The sequence below is a fragment of the Martes martes genome (assembly GCF_963455335.1).
Source record: "Martes martes genome assembly, chromosome: 13".
Taxonomy (NCBI): Eukaryota; Metazoa; Chordata; class Mammalia; order Carnivora; family Mustelidae; genus Martes; species Martes martes.
In genome coordinates, this window is record NC_137901.1 from 87868170 (window position 1) to 87886970 (window position 18801).

General features: G+C 60.7%; 1 protein-coding gene across 4 annotated transcripts in view; it reads right to left on the reverse strand.

Annotated features, from left to right (window-relative positions):
• The window catches only part of NCOR2 (nuclear receptor corepressor 2), a 208972-nt gene that overhangs the window by 57686 nt on the left and 132485 nt on the right, over window positions 1–18801 (reverse strand). For all 4 annotated transcript variants that reach the window (XM_080821217.1, XM_080821215.1, XM_080821216.1 and 1 more), the window contains 3 exons: window positions 11136–11284; window positions 9763–9935; window positions 7801–7863 (listed from right to left, as the gene is read on the reverse strand). In XM_080821217.1, the coding sequence (XP_080677343.1) occupies window positions 7801–7863; window positions 9763–9935; window positions 11136–11284 (385 nt within the window). The remainder of the gene's footprint in view (window positions 1–7800; window positions 7864–9762; window positions 9936–11135; window positions 11285–18801) is intronic.

The following is an 18801-nucleotide window of genomic DNA, read 5'->3' on the forward strand; positions in this document are numbered from 1 at the left end:
ACACCTCCTCAGAGAAGCCCTCCCTGACCAGCTTCTCTAAAGCCATCCCCCAGCCACCCTGCCATCGCGAGGCTTTGCCGCCCGCAGAGCATTCAGAAATTAGCTCTTTGCTCCACTGCTCACGGACTGTCACGTCTCTGCATCCGTAACTGCTAGGCATGCAGAAGGCACTTGGCGGGTGAACAAAGTTCCGGATTCCCCAAGTGTCTGGGTCTGAGAGCCCCCTGGGTGTCCCTTGGCACCCGTGCCATCTCTCCGAGGTCCCCAGGAAGGAGCTCCTGAGAGGAGGGGGCTGAATAGGGCAGGGCGCCCTAGACCCCCCGCCAGACGAGGATGGAGGCAGTGCCCACCTCTCACACCCAGGGGCAGGCCCACCAACGTTCCGCGCCTGTGCCCAGATGGCAGATTCTGCCGAGGTCCCCTGCGGTCTGGATTCCCCGACCCCACTTCTAATTTCTAAGGAAAGAGTTTCGTTCTGAAGAGTCAGGAGGCAGGAACTAGGAAGTGAAATTGACCAAGACAGGAAGTCAAGCCAGGAGGTCTGAGTCACATACTCGGAGCGCTGAAGGAGACAAAGGAGCCGTGGGTGGCTGTAGGGGTGGCAGCAGGAGGGGCATCTCAGCACCGTGGCCTGGGGTTGGGGGGGGCTCTCAGTCTGGCCGCTGACTGCTCTGGCCACCCTCAGAGGAAGCTTCCCAGGCACCGTGCAGGGGCTTGTGACGAACTGTTCTTATGGGAGCAGTGACTCAGCCCCCAGAGAGGCCTCTGTCCCTGGCCTGTCCCTGGCCCAGCTCCCTCTCGAGTCCCCGCTACAGGCAGCTCTCTCTCCCTGAGGGTCTGCGAACCCGACCAACAGCCCACCCCCAGCTCACCATCCGTGAGTTCAGGTAACAGGGCAGGGAGGGCCCTGGTAGCACCTGGCGGGAGGGGGCAGACCACCATCCATCCGTGTCCCGGGGAGGCCACAGCTGCAGCACCCCCTTCCAGGAAACACAGGGACTCCCCAACCCCAGCCAACCCCTTCCAACCCTGAGGCTTTCCGTTCTCTCCACGAAGAGCACAGGCTGCCTCCAAGAGGGACACAGCCCCACCCCTCCTGCCAGCTGCCATTTTCCAAAAGAAACTCCAGTTTGCGAAACAAAACTTTCTGCCCAAAACACTGTCGAAGGAGAGGGGAAAAAAATCCAGTGGGCTTAGTCCTGAGTCACGGCACTTCCTTCTTCCAGAAACCCCAAGCCCTGGGTGGGTTGGACACGGACTCAGCCATTCAGCTGGCAACCCGGTTGGGCACCGACTCTGTGTCAGAGCTTCCAAAACTCTGGCCAGTCCCGAAATCCCGTCAGGATCCTGGCTAGACAACTCCGTGCCTGAACTTTGACTTACCTGCCTTTTCCTTTCCACATATGCTTTTAAAAACAAGCCCCAGGTCCAGCAATTAGAGCCACAAACCATCAACGGGATGTCAAATGGCCACCTCTCCCCCAACACATGATCCAGTAGACATTTTCGATGAAAAGAAGTCACCTGTGTGTGACCTCACGTCGCCTTGCCCACCCCTCTGGAAAAATGACACATGACCCGCTCAGCATCAGGTTTTCCTACAGAGCAGACAGCAGGCTCCCTGGCAGAGCGGCTCGGCGCTATCCGCGGTGCACGTGCGGGCTCATCGCTCCGGACCTCGGCGCTCTCCTCTGCAAAGCACAGTGTGCTTGTGTGCGTGTGCCCGTGCGTGCATGCACATGTGTGCGTTCACATTTGTGGAACACTCGCCTGGTGCACTAGTTCATGCAAAGTGCTCCAACCAGTGTGCCCTGCCCCTCGATGACACTCAGCACCCATTGCCAGGTGCTTCTCTCCAAGGGTCAGCAGCCGATGTGCTGGCTTTTTTCCTGGGAGTGAAGTGGGCTGGTGGGTGCCTCACCGGAGCTTCAAGGGGCCTGACAAGGGACCACAGCGGAGTCGGGAGCCCGCCCCTGAGGCTGGTCGCCTCCTTTGTGCCAAGGTCATGCAGAAACCTGACTTTCTCCTCCAGCACATGCCGAAGCATCCAGGACATGGAGGCAAAGATGCGACCCCTGCCCTGCAGCCCACGGGTGGCAGCGGCTCCCCATCCGCGTCAGCCCCGTCCCTTCCAACAGCCCCGAATGCCGCCAACTGTCCCTCCGATGACCCTTGATGCCGCCCCCATCCCCACGTCAGCCTCCCTTGGGCACCCGCTCTGAGGGCGGGCCCTGTCCCCTTCTGGGCTCTCGCTGACCCCGGCACCAGAGGTGGCCCCACACACGTGAGCCCCACCAACGCACGAAGCACTGCGCCGATGGCCTGTCCCCAGCCTCTGCCGGTGTATGTGCCGAGGGCCGGGCAGCGCACTCTGGCCGCTCCTCGTCCACGCTGCCCGCCACAGGGGCAGCAGGAGGTTTGGGTGACGGATGCGTGTGTGGGGAGGGCCCGCTCTTCCAAGCTCCGGGGCTGGGGCTCACGCCTCCCCTCCCTGAACCTTAGACTCTTCATCCGTAAAAACTAATTAAACCAGCCAGCGTGCACGACAAGCACTTCGGAGGTGCAAAGCAATTAGTGGTTTCTCCTTCACTCCCTGTGAAAGTGGTGGGGGGTGTGGGTGGGGGGCGAGGGCTGCAGGTGCAGGGTTACTTCGAGAGAGAGAGCGAGCGTGTGTGTCTGCGCTGGGGTCAGCCTCAGAGCCACCCAGCCTGGGAGGCTTGCCTGGGCTGCCTCTGTGCAGGGCTGCTCACCTAGCCTCTCTCCCCACACCAGGCGGGCCACTTGGGGCCAGGGAGGGGCTGGCAGCATGGAGCCAGACCAGCACCTCTTCCTGGTCTGGAACAGTATGACCAGGGGCTACCCCACCCCCTCCACAGCGGGCACCCTGCCCACCGGAGAAGAGATGCTGGGGACCGAGAGGAGCTGCCAGCAGAGCCCCAGGCCTCCCGCACAGCTGGGTCAAGACTCCGAGCCAGGCCAGGCTGACCTTTCCCAGGGGAACTAGAGCCTCACATCCCAGCCCAGTGCCTGGCCTGCCCCTCCTGCCCAGCATGGCGCAGAGCCTGAGGGCAGGCAGCCAGCTCCCTGGAGCTGCCCGGTTCCTGGGGAGGCTGCTTCCTGCACATGCCCAGTCCCTACTTGGTGCGAGCCCCAGGGCAGGCAGCCCTGGCTCCGTGCGCACTAGAAGAGAAGGTGCCCACCTGCCCACCCAGAACCCCGCAGCTGTTGTGCCCCCCTCCCTCCCCACTCCCCACGCTCTGGGCCTAACAGCCAAACTCCATCCCATAGCTGGTAAGGCCAGGATCCCAAGAGCCTCTCCATCCCTCTCCTCTCTCCCCCTCACTGAGTGTTTCGACATCTTCTGACTTTGCCACACTGCCCCTGCCGTGAGGCCTTCGCACATGCTGTTTCTGCTGCTGGGATGTCCTTCCCTCCCTCGTTATCTGATCTTTTAAAAAGATTTTTCTCTGTTTATTTAGAAAGAGCGAGCGCGCACAGGGGTGCACACAGGAGCAGGGGGAGGGGCCCAGGGGGAGGAAGAGAAAGAATCTCAAGCAGACTCTGTGCTGAGTGCGGAGCCCCACGTGGGACTCGAGCTCACGACCCTGAGATCAGGACCTGAGTCAAAATCAAGAGTCGGACGCTTAACTGACTGAGCCACCCATGCGCTCCTCATTATCTGATTAATAGTAGCCCAACCCATGGACTAACTCATTCAAACCTCACAGCGGCCCCATTCCCACTCTGTAACCAGAGTATCTGAGTTCAAATCCCAGCATCACCAAATAAGAGCTGTGTGACCTGGGATAGCTCACTTAACCTCTCTGAGCCTTGGTTTCCAAATCTGAATAGAAGGAACTAAGACCAGCACCTGCCTCACATCCAGGAACACTGAGAAGTACCGAGCAGTGTCCCTCACGATCGTTTGGGTTCTGGATGCCAGCCCAGGGGCTCCAATCTCAGGGAACCCTCTCTGGCCTTGTGGCACCTCCGCCAAGGAAGTCGCTCACCCCCAGCCTGATTCTCCAGCTGTGCTCAAGGAGCCAAGGCCCGAGAGGAACATACCCTTGCTCAGGGTCGCACACCCGCAAGGGCCAGAGCAGGGCCTGAACTCAGCACGAAAGGCTCCGGACACTCTCTATTGAACTGTGGGCCTACCGCTTCTGAGCGCCGACTGTATACTAAGAACTGTACATTTACGGTCTGTGCCCCCCTTATTACGATGCCCCCGGGAGATGGCGTCCCAGCCACATGCTAGAGTCGGGGCAGAATGAGGCCAGGAGAGGGACAGGCCAGGCCAGGGTCACACGGCTGAGGGATGGGTGACAGTAACAAATGGTGACGGGGACCTCAATATGCCTGACACACTGCTGGGTTTTGCTTTGTTTTTCACAGAACCCCAGTGTCGGCTGTACTGGGCTGAACTGTGCTGCCTCCAAATTTCAGGTCCCTGCCACCTCTAAACGTGACCTGATTGGGGAAGAGACTCTTTGGAGATAAAGTCACATTAAAGTGAGATCCTCTTGGATTAGTAAGGGTGTTTGTAAGAAGAGGGACACAGCCTCATGAAGACAGAGGCAGAGATGGGAACCAGGGGCCTACAAGCCAAGGAACGCCAGGGACCGAGGCAGGCATGAGAGGCTGGACAGGCAAGATAGGTTCCCTCCCTACAGTCAGAGGGAGCACAGCCCTGCCCACACCCTGACTTTGGACCTCTGGCCTCCAGAGCCGGGAGAGAGTGCCCTGCTGGTCTAAGAACCCCTGTCTGTGTGTTGTTAGGACAGCTCCAGGAAACTCACACAGCGGGAGATAGTCTAATTCCCACCAGACCCAAGAGGAAATGGAGGCACAGAGAGGTTGACAGACGTGCCTGAGATCACAGAGCTACAAGGCCTGGTTTTCCAGGGATGGGAGGAGGGGGTCCCCTGCAGCTCAACCTCTGAGGCCAGGCTACTGGAGGTCTTCTGGGATGCTCGGGGCAGGCTCAACAACCCCAAGACCCCGGGGACAGCCGGCTGCTTGCTTCCCCGGGCTCCCCACAGGAGGGACCAGGCCGGCTCATCTCTGGGCACCCCTGCCCCGCTCAGGTGAAGCTCCAGGTCAATGGGAAGGCTGGGCAGCAAGCTAAGGGCACGCAAATCCAAGGGCATCCAATCCACCTGCCTGCAGCTGAGCTGCTTCCTGAGTCCCTTCCTGGGCTCCTGAGGGCTGGACGGGGGGCTCCACAGCATTCCTAGCATCTCCCCCCTCCCCCCAGGCTCATGCTGGAGCGCAGCGGCCCGGGCTGCCGGCACCTGCCTCCCGCCCCGCCCCCGCCCGCCGCCTGGAACACACAGCCATTAGCAGCCACCCTGAGCAGTAATTGTCCAGATTGCTGTAATTCACGGCAGACGAGCACGCCAGTGCTCATCGCATTATTACAAATGTCACTGAGCAGGGCCTTGGCGTGCACAGTCCCTGGGGGGTTCTCGCGCTGCCGTCTCTGTGGGCAGGACCCGGGATGAGCTCACTGCCGCTGTGAGGACCCAACCTTGAGACAGCGGGGCACACTCCCGTCTCGGCCGGTGAGTCATCCCCGCCGACCTCCCATTCCCCAGATCTGCCCTTCCCAGAGGGAGAGAGAGGAGAGCCGCCAACTTGGCCAACTCCCGGTTCCCAGGCAGCAGGGAGGGGGCCAGGGATGGAGCCGCCGTGACAACAGAAGACACTCTCGGGGCGGAGGGGGGGGGGGCGGCAGAGAGGGGCTGTGGGAGCACCGGCTGGCGGTCCTGGGTCTTGCACACAGAACCCCTCACTGCCCCGGCGGGAGGGGAAGGGGGGGTGCCAGGTGACATTGCTGCCGACGACGGATATGCAGGGGTCTCGCGGGTGCTTAACAAAACGTGCGATCGTCCACAGATGTTCCCAGCGGCTCTGTTCACAAGAGCCAGAAGACAGAAACAACCCCCATGACCGTCGACCAACAGACACATGGACGCATCGGCAGGACCCCACGCGGGGGACTAGAGCTCAGCCGTGAAAAGGAACGAAGCCCACACGCAACACCACAGACGAGCTTCGCGCGAGCGAGGCTGGAGCAGAAGCCAGACGCGGGGGCGCGCGTTCCGCGGGATCCCATTCGGGTTACAGCAAATCCACAGACACGGAAAGGAGGTTAGTGGACGCCAGAGGCTGGCGGGCCTTGGGGGCTGGGCGTGACCACTTGTGGGCACCGGGTTTTCGTCTGGGGTGATAAAACGTTCTGGAACTAGACAGAGGTGATGGTTGCACAACACTGTGAAGGCGCTTAATGCCACCAACTTGTACACTTTGAAAGAGCAAACGGTAAATTCTGCGTTAGGCGTGTTTTGCCGAAATTCCATAAAAGAGAAAAAAAGACTCACGCGATCTCAGGGAAGTCTCCGTTGCACCCAGTGGTGCAATCCAGCCTGGAACCACACCGCGGACAGAGAACAGAGAGAAACCAACAGAGAAAAAGCACCGTGCGCCCCCCTGGGGGGCTAACAGCACCCCTTTGCCCTGCCGTGAGAAACGACGCCCAGGCCCCCATGCGTGCTGCTCAGCCTGCACCTTCCAGGGTCTCTCCCGAGTGCCGAGAGGGTCGCTGCTGGCCAAGGACGGGGAGCTCGGAAGAGGGGCCTGGGCCTCGGAGGGGCAGGGGGGCCCAGACAGGAGCTGGGAGGGAAGGCCCTGCTCCTGGTCAGTTTCTGAAACCCCAGGGCAGAGCACTCAGGCCGCTCAGCAACCCCTTCCCAGGCTGGAGTGTGGGGGCCTGGAGGCTGTCCCATCCTCACACTCGCTGGCCCCTGGATGCCGGGGGCCTTCACAGGAAAGGCCATCTGTCCCCTCTGTGAGTCACGACCCAGAGCCCTGGGCACAGGAAGCTGCACGTCTGCGGTGGGGCCCTGGTGGGGCCGGGGGACGAGAGCTGGAGGCCTGGACTCCAGGCCCCAGGCCATCCTTGGCCTCACTCCTCACTTTGTCCTCTGTGAAATGGGATGGAAACAAGAGCCACTCTGGGAGCTGGGACCAGAGTAAATGAGAGCAGGCAGGTAAATGGGGGTCAGGCACCTCTGGCCTCAGCCTTCCTGTCAGTGCTGGGCACGGTGAGGAAGGAGTCAGCCCAGAGACAAGGGGAACCCATGCGGATGCAGTCCCCGATGGTACAGGACCCGTGCTCAGGCCCCTCGATGCCTGTTACCTCTGGTTCCTCACGGATGCCTCTCCCACTTCACAGAACGGGAGACTGAGGCATAGAGATGGGTCACTGAGCCACGAAGGGAAGGACCCTGCTGTTCTGGCTCCAGTGAACACGCGGCTGGCTTCTAAGGGAGGACGTGAGGTCAGCACTACCGCGCACGGCCTCCAGCCAGAGGACACAGCTGAAGGGGACACGCAGCTTGACCCTGTGACCCCGCTGTGGTGGCTGCCGGCCGACTCTGGGCCTCTCCTCCAAGATGCCCAGGTGCGCTGCCACCAGCATCTACGGGGCCACGACATGCTGACCCTGGAGGCGACAGAAGCGGTCCACTGACCCGTGTGCACAGCCCGAGCTGTTTCTGAGCTGTGCCTCAATGTCACCCTGAGGACACACCGTGTGCCTGACGACGCAGTCACTGCAGGGTGAAACCAAGACTCCGAGGAAAAGCAACCAATCTGAGATCAGCCTGAAAGCAGAGCCTGGCCCTCCAGATGGCCCCAGAGCACGTGGGTCAGGCCCAACGTGCCTCACGCTCCCCAGCACGCGAGCGTCGGGCTCTGGATGCCAGTCGGGCGGTCGGAGCCCCCGGAGCCCCTCACCTTTCTTGGCTGTCTCCATTTCTTCCTCCGTCCAGCGAGAGCTCTCGTTCATCTCCATCGAAGCTGTAAGGGAAGATGGGGTGCATCGGCAGCAGCCCGAGGGCCGGCCCAGCCTCCACACGGCCCGCTGGGATGGCAGTGGTGTAATCGGCCCATTTTACAGGCGGGGACACTAAGGTGGTCTAGGGCCTGGACCGTGAGGGCTGTCTCTGCATGCACTTGGTTGGGAAGGGGGTGACCTACCTGAAAGCTCGGTGACCGGAGGACGGTCGGGGGGACTCGGGACGTGAGCTTTGGGTGGGCGGGGCCCTCATCTGAGCGTGGACTTGTCTATACGGGTGATTCTTTACTGTTAAACCCTTGGTTTTAACCCACCAGCTGCCAGCAGTCCCCACCCCAACTGTGACAATCAACAAGCGTTCCAGACGTGGCCATGGTTGGCCAGAATTGTCCCCTGGGGCTCATCAGGTCCCTCACTGAGAATGCTGCTCTACGGGGTGACTGCTGTACTCTCCCCAAACTCCACCTGATCAGAAGGAAGCTTTAGAAGGGACATGGCTCCCGCTGACCTCACACAGAGTTGGCCAGGCCTCCGCTGAGGCACTGTTTTTGGTTCTCTCCTCCAAGGTCCCCTAGATAGGGGCCCAGGTCTTGCCCTGTAAATTGCTTAAGACCTCACAAAGAGGGCAGACACGAGGGGCCAGGGGCATGGACTCAGCGCCTAAAACAGCACCAGGCCCAGAGGATGTGCTAGGGAGAGGCCGGCTGACCAGTGGGGGAAGCTCCAGCAGGAGGGAAAGGAGATAGAACAGCTCCAGCCAAGAGAGGGGAGATGCTCCCATTCCCTGCTGCTGTGGCCTTGCCAACCTGTGAGACCTCACAAACTTTCCCTTCTTTCCCAAGGGATCCTCGGAGGGAAGCTAGAAGTCTGAGCTCAGGGTGGGATGCTGGAACAGCCCGCTGGAGGGCCCGGGTGGTGTTTGCCCCGACATCAGCCTGGGGCCTGAGAGGAGCTTCCCAGAAGTTAGCTGTCCCCCTCCCCGCCACCGAATCAGCCTCCGGGCACCAAGGGGCAGCCAGCAAATGCCTACAGGAGTCACATGAAATTTGTGGCCAATGGGGCTGGGTCTCAATCCCGGTGAACTCATGACTATGGAGGCAACATCCTCTCTCTAAGCCTCAAAGAGCCCATCTATGAAATGGGTACAAATTATCTCCCACAGAAGAAGGGACAAGTGTCTGTAATGGACCCTGGGTGTGGGGTAGGGGGCATCTGTGAGAACGAAACCTCACCTCCATCAGCTCCCACCCTGGGGAGGTATCCTGGTGGCTGGGGCCTCAGCCTGAGCACAGAGCTGGGAAGGTTGGGGCCCCCCTCCAACAGCCAAAACAGTACAGATGACAGACACACGTTGGCTGCCCCCCTGTGGCTGAACTTGAGAACTGCTACTAGAGCAATCTCTCCCCCACCCACCCGCCCCAACTTGAGGTGGGTGGGTGGGGGAGGGTCAGAGCCCCTGGGGGTGGACGTCTGCTGAGCAGGAGAAACTGAAGCCCACAGAAGTGAAGTATGAACCCGGGAGCCTACTGGGGCTGGGGGGTGGGGTGGGGTGGGTACAGTCTGCACCCAGGTCCTTCTAGACAGGGGTAGGGCTACTCGGTGCCAATTGCTACCAGGAAGAAATGGGGGCCAGGTGCGGCCAGATTTTCTCATTAAAAAACAGAACCCTAACTGGCGACCTGGATTTTTATGTGAACCCTCCCAGTTCCGGGATCACCAGGGCTGACAGCCACTAGCCCCTCCCACCCCCACGCACCGTCATGGGCTCTTCCCACACCCGGCAAGCGCTGTGTAGATGAGGACGCATAGAGAGGTTTAGGAGCTCTCCCCAGATCACCCAGGGCGTTCAGAAGCTCAAGCTGGGATTCAGAAGCCACGGTCCTCCCTGGCCCAGAACTCACCCAGCTCAGCGCTCTGCTGCGGGGTGACGGCCTCCTCGCTGTTGGCCTCATTGGCCATCGAGCGGGTGATGCGGCCTTTCCGTCTTCCCTGGCTGTTGGCCGTTTTGCGGCCTTTGGAGGCCACTGCCTCCTTCTCATCGTTGTCCTCCCCTGAGGTGTCGTCCGTCTTCTCCCTGAAGGCCAGAGACAGAGACAGGGATGGCTTCGTCTGCGCCTGGTGACTAGACGACCGTTGCAAGAGACCTGCTTTTCTTTAGCTCGAGGAGCGCTGGCCGCCGGGGGCTGGGGGGTCTGTACCAGTCAGAGGCTGGGAGGCAGGGGGACGCTCGGGGGAAGGGCTGTCGGGCAGCAGCTACCATCTCACGTGCCTGACACAGAGCTGCTCTCTGCTCCCCGTCGGCAAGCCTTCCGCGCCGAGTGCATGGGGTGCCGGTGGGTACCACCGACGGGCCACCTCACTCCCCAAAACAGAGAGGCTCCGCGGGCCTCTAGGAACGGCCCTCGCTTTGTTGGCCGTATTATCAAGGGCCACCGTGCCTCGCAGCACACACAAAAGGGAAGTCTCCTGCCGGCATGTGCCACCGAGCCAGGTGTGTGGGGGTGCGTGTGACCTCCGTACCCGGAGCTGGGGCCTTCTCAGAAGCCGACTCAGGAGGGCGGACTGCGAGGCCGCTCCGCTTTACCACCCCCGCCTCCCACTCATCTTCCCGGAGGCCCTCCCTGGACGTCCGGGAGACGGGGGGTAACGAAGCCAGATGTTCTCTGAAGCCACATTCCTGAGTCTCTTCCAGGTACCTGGCACGGAGCCGTGCCCGCCCCCCTCCCCGGCGCGGATCTCCAGCTGGCCGCGCTCGGCGCCCGCCCCTGGCAGGCACGGGAGGCTGTGCCTTGATCTGCAAGAGCTCACGCTGACAGCAAGAATTCTAGAGGTGAGGGCAGGGCCCGCATGCATCCCTAGTCCTTCCGCCAGCTCCTCTGATCCCCCGTCCCCCGCCTGGCATCTCGGGAGACTCGGCAGAGGCGGGGGAGAGACGAGGAGGCAAGGAGCTCCAAAGTCACTGCCTAGATGTATTAGCTCAGGAGTCGAGCTCAAATGAGCTATCAGTCTCTGAGGTCTCCAGAGGGTTCGAGGAGGAAAGGGCGGGCGGGAGGACAGGGGAGGGGGCCGGGCGGGCTTCCGGAAGGGGGGCTGTTGGGTTCAGACGGAGCCAATGATGCCTCCCTTCCCGGCAGACAATCGGCAGGTGCCGAACCGCTGTCCTCACAGCCTCTGCGGAGCGCTGCCCCCGCCGGAGCCCGGCCTCCAGCGGGGTCGGGAGCACCTCCCCGCCGCTCCCTAGGGGTGCAAAGCCTGGCGGCCCAGGCCGTCTTACTTGCTCAGCTCCTCCTTGTCGTTCTCCACGTCGGGCTTCTCCTCCTCCTTCTCGGCCTCTTTGTCCCTCTCCTTCTCCTCCTTCTCCTCCTGGTTGCTCCGGGGCATCTGCTGTTGCTGCTGCTGCTGCTGCTGCTGCTGCTGCTGCTGCTGCCACCGGCCCGGGGGAGGGGAGAGGGAAACAGTGAGACCGGGGAGTCCCTGCACCTGGGCTGAGTGAGCTGGCAGAGGAGGGGAAACGGCCCCGGCCACAGCCTGGGGTCCTGCAGCCCACGGGGTCTGGGGAGCCAGGAGTCCCTGGCGAGGTGTAGAAACTGGAAGCCTGGGCCAACTCCTGCCTCCTCCATTCAGGGGCTGTGTGACCTCAGATGAGGATCTTGACCTCTCTGTGCTGATTCTGCGCAGCAGGGCTAGTCAGCACGCCGACACCTCAGCCAGGGCCCGGGAGGCGGAATCGAAAGAAGCCTCAGAGCTGGCGTCTGGCGTGGGTGTTAAAGTGGGACTGACGCCATCAACAGCACGGGGAGGGCTGCTGGTCGGCCCGAAGCCAGAGCAGGGTGAACACCGGGGAACCTGGGGACATGTCGCTGACGAAGCTCAGGCCACCTCTCAGCCTGTCACCACATCTGCAAAATGGGCCGGCGGGAGGGGTGTCCTGGGCCCAGGCCCATGTGAAGGTGCTTGCTGCCACATCGAGGACCCACTGTTGCAAAAGCGGGCTTGCCCTCCTCCCATCAAGGGGACGCGAACTTCCACTTCAGAGGGAGACGAAAGGGGGCTCACAGCAAACCAGCCTCCTCTTGAAGGCCTTATTTCATCTGCCCAGAGGCAAGGCGGGCACAGGCCCGTTGCCCCATTAGCCTGGGCTGCTGAGCCTGCCCTCATCAGGACAAGGGAGGAAGCGAGGGCAGCCCGCTCTTTCCCAAAAGGTTGCCCGACTTCCCTTCTGCCCCACCCGATTTCTTTTAAAAATGTACGCCAGGGACACCTGGGTGGCTCAATGGGTTAAGCCTCTGCCTTCGGTTCAGGTCACGATCTCAGGGTCCTAGGATCGAGCCCCGCATCGGGCTCTCTGTTCATCGGGGAGCCTGCTTCCTCCCCGCCCCCGCCTGCCTCTCTACCTACTTGTGATCTCTGTCTGTCAAATAAACAAATAAAACCTTTAAAAAATGCACAGCCACCCCAAAGTCCTCCCTGCAGACACCTACCAACCAGACCACTTTTCCGTGCCAACGAGCCAAATGAAAGGAAACCAAGCCAAGCCAAGCCTTGCGTGTGTGCGGCAGGGGTACAGTCAAACGGATGATCCGACAAGGAGAAAGAAACGAAGCTGAGGGAGAAGGTGAGGGCAGGCAGGGTCTCGCTCCCTCCCTGCATCTTTCCTGTGCCTCAGGAACACACACCCGTCCTGCCAAGGCTGCCTCGGCCTGCGACACCTCCCTGGACCCTCTCGTGCCGCTAGAATTTAGGAAGCGGGAGCACAGGCCAGCCGGGGGCATTCTGTGGACCCTGGGGAGTTGGGGAACCCGCACTCTCTGAAGCTGTGGCAGAGGTCGCCCCAGGACCTCCTGGCTCTGCTCTGCCTCCCCCTCTCCAAGAACCCCCCCCCCGTTCTGTCGGAGGAGGCAAGGGGCACGACGGCTGGACTTGGAACAGCCTCTCCACCCCCACCACGTTGCTGCCGATCCCCGGTGGCTGGCCCTTAACTGGCCTGTCCCTCACCCCCAGAAGCCCTCAAACTTGAACTAAAGCATAAACTTCCCACTGCCCAGGAGCCGTGGCCCCCTCTCACACCCAAAAGGCAAAGTCGCTTTTGGAGCTGCCCGTCCCAGCAGGTGGAAGCGGGGACAGAGAGGTTTCCCGGTTTGTTCCACCACAGCGCGCCCTCTGCACCCTTGCCTGATGAGGGCGGTGGGGGCGAGCAGGGGTCCGAGACCTGGCTCCAGGGCAGGGGAGAGTGCGTGGCTGGTTGGGGAGGGGGACTGACCCCTGCCCCACGGGACACCCAGCCTGGCTCCCATCTCCGCCTGTCAGATTTGCCGACTTCTACAGCACCGAGGAGCCTGACGCCAGGTGCTGGGCACGGCAGGGGCTCTCCGACCACAGGGAGCTCAGCACCCTCCAACACGCCTTCGGCCGCATCTGCATCCAGACCCCGCTTGGGCGGCAGCCTCACCCCAAATCCTTCCTTGCTGTCCCTCCCAACGGCCACAGGGGCCCTACTCTGGGCCAACCTGCGGGAGGCACCTGTCACAATCCCTTGGATCTAGTCTGGGGGGCCTCAAAGGCCCCTGCGACCTCGTCCTCCACGAAGCAGCCACTATCCCTGCCAGCACAGCCAGGAAGTGCAGCTCCCACCCACGGGGCCCAGCCCCCCGCACCCATGCCTCCTGACTAACAGGGGCGGAGGCCCAGGGGAGTCTGCCTCCATGCCACCCTGAACTCCGCGCCTTCCTGCGGCCCTCCCCCTCGGAATCCCGAAGAAGGCCCCCTAGGAAGATGCCAGCACTTCCCAAGGGCTGACTGCATGCCCGGCACGTTCTGTCGACGAGCTCCTGGCCCTCTGAGGTCCTGAGGATGGGAATGAAGATGTTCTTGGCACCACGCTAAGCCCCTTGCAAGTGCTACCCCACTTCGTGCCCTTAGCCAACCTCAGACAGAAAGGGCAGTGACCCGTGTTCCCATCCTACAGGGAAGCAACGCTTCATGGTCTCAGAGGAGAGCCAATGGCCGGGTCCCATGGTCTCCAAAGCCCTACTCATAGCCTCTAACCAGAATCTGGGGCCTCAGGTCGGAGGGGGTGTCTTTGGGTGTCCCTGTCCCTTCCCACCTAGCCCACCCTGTCCCCCATTCAAGATTCCTCGAACCCCCACCACCCCCCGAGCCCGGGCCAGCCTGTAACCACCCCCACCCCCGAATCATCACCCACGTCACAGCACGAATAACAAAAACCAGTCTAAGTGCCACGCGCAGGGCACTGTACTATGAACTGCAATCACCTCCTTTACCAACCCCTTCATTCTCCCATTGTACAGAAGAATAAACTGAGGCACAGAGAAGTCAAGGGACAAACCAGGTAAACAGCAGGGCCAGGATTCCAGCCTACGCCTGAGTTAACCCCGGCCATGCCGAGCCCCACTCCCACCACTCCACCTACCTTAGCGGGCCCCTCCCCCCTCAGCGGTGCTCCGAGCCAGAGTCTCCCGACCTGTGCCCACCTCGTGCGGAGGCTCAGGAGCTCCGGTGAGCATCACAGCCTGCTCACGATTCCCATCCCTTCCCACCAGGTGTGCAAACCCAGTGCCGGACACCGGTGCCCCTGCCCAGACACTTTCCCAAGCCCTAAGAAGCGCAGGGGTGCGGAGGAGCGGGGAGCGCAGCAACACTGCCGTGGAGCCACGGCACAGGGCCCCGGATAGGCTCAGGGTTTCCTGCGACCTGGCTTCCATCTCCCTTGGGAGAGGTGTCCCAGCACCTCGAGCTGAGTGGCACCGTCACAGGGAACGAAAGGGAGGAGTACCAGGTACGTCCTGGCCTCAAACACGTTTTACAGTGGGACAGACTGGTCAGGCACAGTAAGGACCATCTGCCTGGCCTCCTGCTGCGTGCAGGAGTCAATGGGATGACTCAGGAGTGCTCCATTCACTCCAGGTTTATGGGGCGAGATGGGGCCCCAACTCACAGCAACCCCCCGCCCCCAAGCCAGGTCAGTCTCCGAAAGCCTTCGATGGTCTAGGGCAGCACACAGGAGGACGGCTACATCGGCAAGGAGGAACGGCCACTACAGGCCCCAGCCCCGGACCTCAGGCCATCCACGGCCGTGGAGCCGCACTTGCCCGCGTTCATGGGGAAACCAGAGCCAAGCTTCCCACAGCCTGATGACCGCACGCACAGGACACCTGGGGAGCCCCGACCGCCGCCACACCAATCACGAATCCCCAGGTGACTCCGATGGCCGACCAGGCTTGAGATCTAGTGTTGTAGACAAGGAGCCAGCCAGCTTTTCCTGTAAGAGCCACACGGTTAATTCTGTGCGGCCACAGGTCCACTGGTTTCTGTCACAAGTGCTCAGCTCGCCTCGGTTTGTAACCCGAAAGCAACCAAAATGTAAACAAATAGGCACCGCTCTGTGTCAATAAAACTTTATTTACAAAATAGGCAGTGGGCCAGATTTGGCCGGAGGAGCCATCGCGTGCCCACCTGTGCCCCAGACCAGCGCCACTCCATCTAGACCGTGCACGAATCAGCCGGGGACAGTGGGGAAGTGCAGACTCCGTGTGTGTGAGGTGGGCCTGAGCCACTGCATTTCTAGGCAGCTTCCTGGGGGGGCTGATGCTGCTAGTTCCTGGACCACACTGAGGGGCGAGGCTGTCAGGGATCCTTGTTTCCCAAAATATACCCAGGACCCTTGCCACTGGCAGCAGGTGACACCCGTGGACCTAGGGGGTGGGGAGATCCGGAGGCCAAACTCTCTCTCGAAGGACTCTGGAGCTCACGGTGCGGGGTCTACCTCTGCTTTCCAGACATGTTTCCGACTCACGATGGGCTTCATGCCCAGGACTCGGTTGGGAACATCCCTCCCAAACCACAGCACGGCTTTGTGGAAAACCTGACCGGATCTATGATCAGCCAGAGCCATCCGTTCCGATCCCCGAGGGCCCCCTGCTTCCGGAGCTGAGTGCAGGACAGGCAGGAGGCCACAGAGCCTGCGCTGTGCTGAGCCCCAGATCAGGGCTGCACGGAAAACTGCACGAATAAAAACAACAAATCCAGACGAAGGCTTCTCTTCATTCTACCTGTGAGTTAACCGAATCCTCCCAGCAGATGACCTCTGCTCCATAGCACACGACACAGGGACACGGAGAAGCCGAGGGGCTGGCGCCAGACTGCACAGCATTTCCCAGCAAGATCCTACGGGCGGGTGTTGCGCCTGCGACCCTGGGCTGGGAGGTCACGGGCTCCCCTGTTCAAGCCCAACTGCACCACCACCCGCACATTCCCTCCACATGCGTGCTCTGAGCCCACAAGGCGGACACCACGCCACCAAAAATGCGATTCCCAACCTTCCCCAAATGACAGAGACAAGGAACTCCGCCAGGGCAGAAGGAGGCTCATGCTGGGGACACTTTAAAAGGCAGAGCACACGACAGATGTGGTGGCAGTTCTGCCTGACCTATGGGGACGGGAAAGGAGGCCTCTGAGCAGAGTCCCCAAAGGCTTTCGGTTGACAAGGATGAGAGGGGACACTGCAGGGAGGGGACCTGCCTGGGCAAAGGCATGGCGACATGAACACGAGCACTGTCCTTACTGTGCGACATACTGGACATGGCTGCAGAGCCTGGCCATCTGAAACCCTCACGCTCCGACATACAGGGGTGTCCTGGTGGCAGTGGACAGCCACCGAAGGCTCCCGTCAGTAGTTGGGGGGTGGGGTGGGGCAGGGGATGACGTCTTCTGCCCCATGTCGAAGGGCAATGCGGCAGCCGATCAAGGAAGGCATGGCTGAGCTTCCCGAAGGAGAGAGTGAGAGCTGACGGGATTTAATCCTCAGATGACAGGTCCTCAGAAACGTGCCGTGAGAGCTTCCTCGCACCCCGCGGTGCCGACGGCATCGCCATCTCAGCCACTCATCCACCAAACCCGTCACTGAGTACAGACCATGCACCCCCCAGTGAGCAAACCCCAAGAGGGGCTCTGTCCTCACGACACCTGCCGTCTCTCGGCAGTGGGGATGAGGGGGCCCAGTTCTCCCAGGCAGGTGGGAGAACTAGGGTCTGGTCAGGGGTCAGAGGCAAGACACAACAGAGTCTTCTGGTCCTCGCGGCCCCCACCTGACCCTTGGCGCCCTATGCTCCTCCTCCAGTCCATCTATCCCTCCTGGGGAAACACAGACAGCAGACACCCCCTGAGTCCAGAGAGAGGTATGTAGGAGCTGGCTCGGATCAGCTCGCGAGAGCAGACCAGCTTTCAAGGATTTTGCAGTTAAGTTGTTAAACACAGCCGTTATTAAAAACTAAACTACTCACAGTCCTGTATCCCTGAAACAAATTATACATTAAATGTTAATTAAAAACAAAAAACAGAAAACAAAACCTAAACTACCTAACTTTACAGTTAAAGAACTTGGGATAAAAACAAGGGTAAGAAGTACTCAAAATGCAGCACTTCCCAATTATTAGACTATACAGATCTGTTATCTATGCTCTCGAGGTTACTGACGTCAACGGCATCTGCACAGCGGAAGTCTACTGCGCCGGGCACGCCCCCTCCCAGCTCCACCGAAGGGCACGCCCCCTCCCAGCTCCACCTTCGGTGACGTCATGTCAGTAGCTTAGATCGGGCGTAATGGGAGTATTTATACCACGGCAACTGTTACGTGCTACAAATCGGGGCTTCGCCCCCACAAGGCTGGGTGCTGAACACTCCCCAGCACGCCCCTGCAAACAGATGTGCCAACAAAACCCGAGTAGCATTTAACACACACACACACACACACACACACACACACACATACACACACACACACACCCATGATGTCTATTCTGCCTGCAGGGAGATATGTGGTTGTGGGAGCCAAAGCTCTGTTTTAAATTGTTGATCAGATCCTGTCCTGACCCTGGGAAGAAGACCAGTGGTCTGAGAGACCACAAGGCCACGTGATCTAGTCCCTGCACGCCCTTGCTCACTTCACCCAGTTCCCTTGGGGCTGCTCCCCTCTGCCTCCGGGAAGATTCCATGTTTACTCCTACCTCAGGGCCTTTGCACTTGCTGCATGGGATTCTCCCTCTGACTCTGCCTGGTTGGTTCTTTCTTATCACTCAAGTTTGAGCCCAGATGACCCCCTCCTCAGAGGAGCCTTCGAGGTCAGCTCCCTAAAAGCTGCCATCCCTCACATCAGCTGCCTCCCGACACTCTGCAGCCCTCACGACCACCTCCGACAATCATGCTAATTCACTTGGGCGCTGTCCACCTCCCACATGGACGTGTCCGCTCTGGGACCTCACTTGTCTTGTTCACTGTGCAATCATCTAGAATGGGGATGATCAACGTGAAGTCATGACACAAAGGTCTCCAACATGGCCACCACCCACCCGGGATGCTCCTTGAGCGGTCAAGCCCAAGGGGACCCCTCCTGCCATGGCCCACAGCAGCACAGAGCCACACAAATGCTGCTCTTCTGGTAACTATCTCCTGACTCATGGCAGCCCAGCTTGAGATGCCCGGATGTGGGGTCTGTCAGCCCCCCACCTCTCACCCCACTCCCCGGGGTCCAAATGCTCCATGCTCACATTTTCTGGGCTGGGCTCACATTTTCCATGTCTTTCTATGCCTTTGATGTGGTTTGCCTCGGACAGGGCTGGCAGAGAGCCAGGTCTCCCCTGCCCCCACGTCATGGCCCATGAGAAGGCCACGTCTGTCTTCTCCCAAGACGGCAGCCCAGCTTGCTCGCTCCCTGGGGTATGGCCTCTCCTGGGAAGGAGACCACCCACCCTCCTGAGAACAGTGGTCTCTGAAATGTGTCTGGGGGGAGCACAGGCCCGGAGGGGCCTCCCACAGTCTCTCGCCTCCCGGGCAGGAATCAGGGACATCTGCTCACTGGAGCGCTAGATCTGGACAGTCTGGCCCGGCCCGGCTTGTCCCCAACAGCGCAGAAACGCCACCTCCTA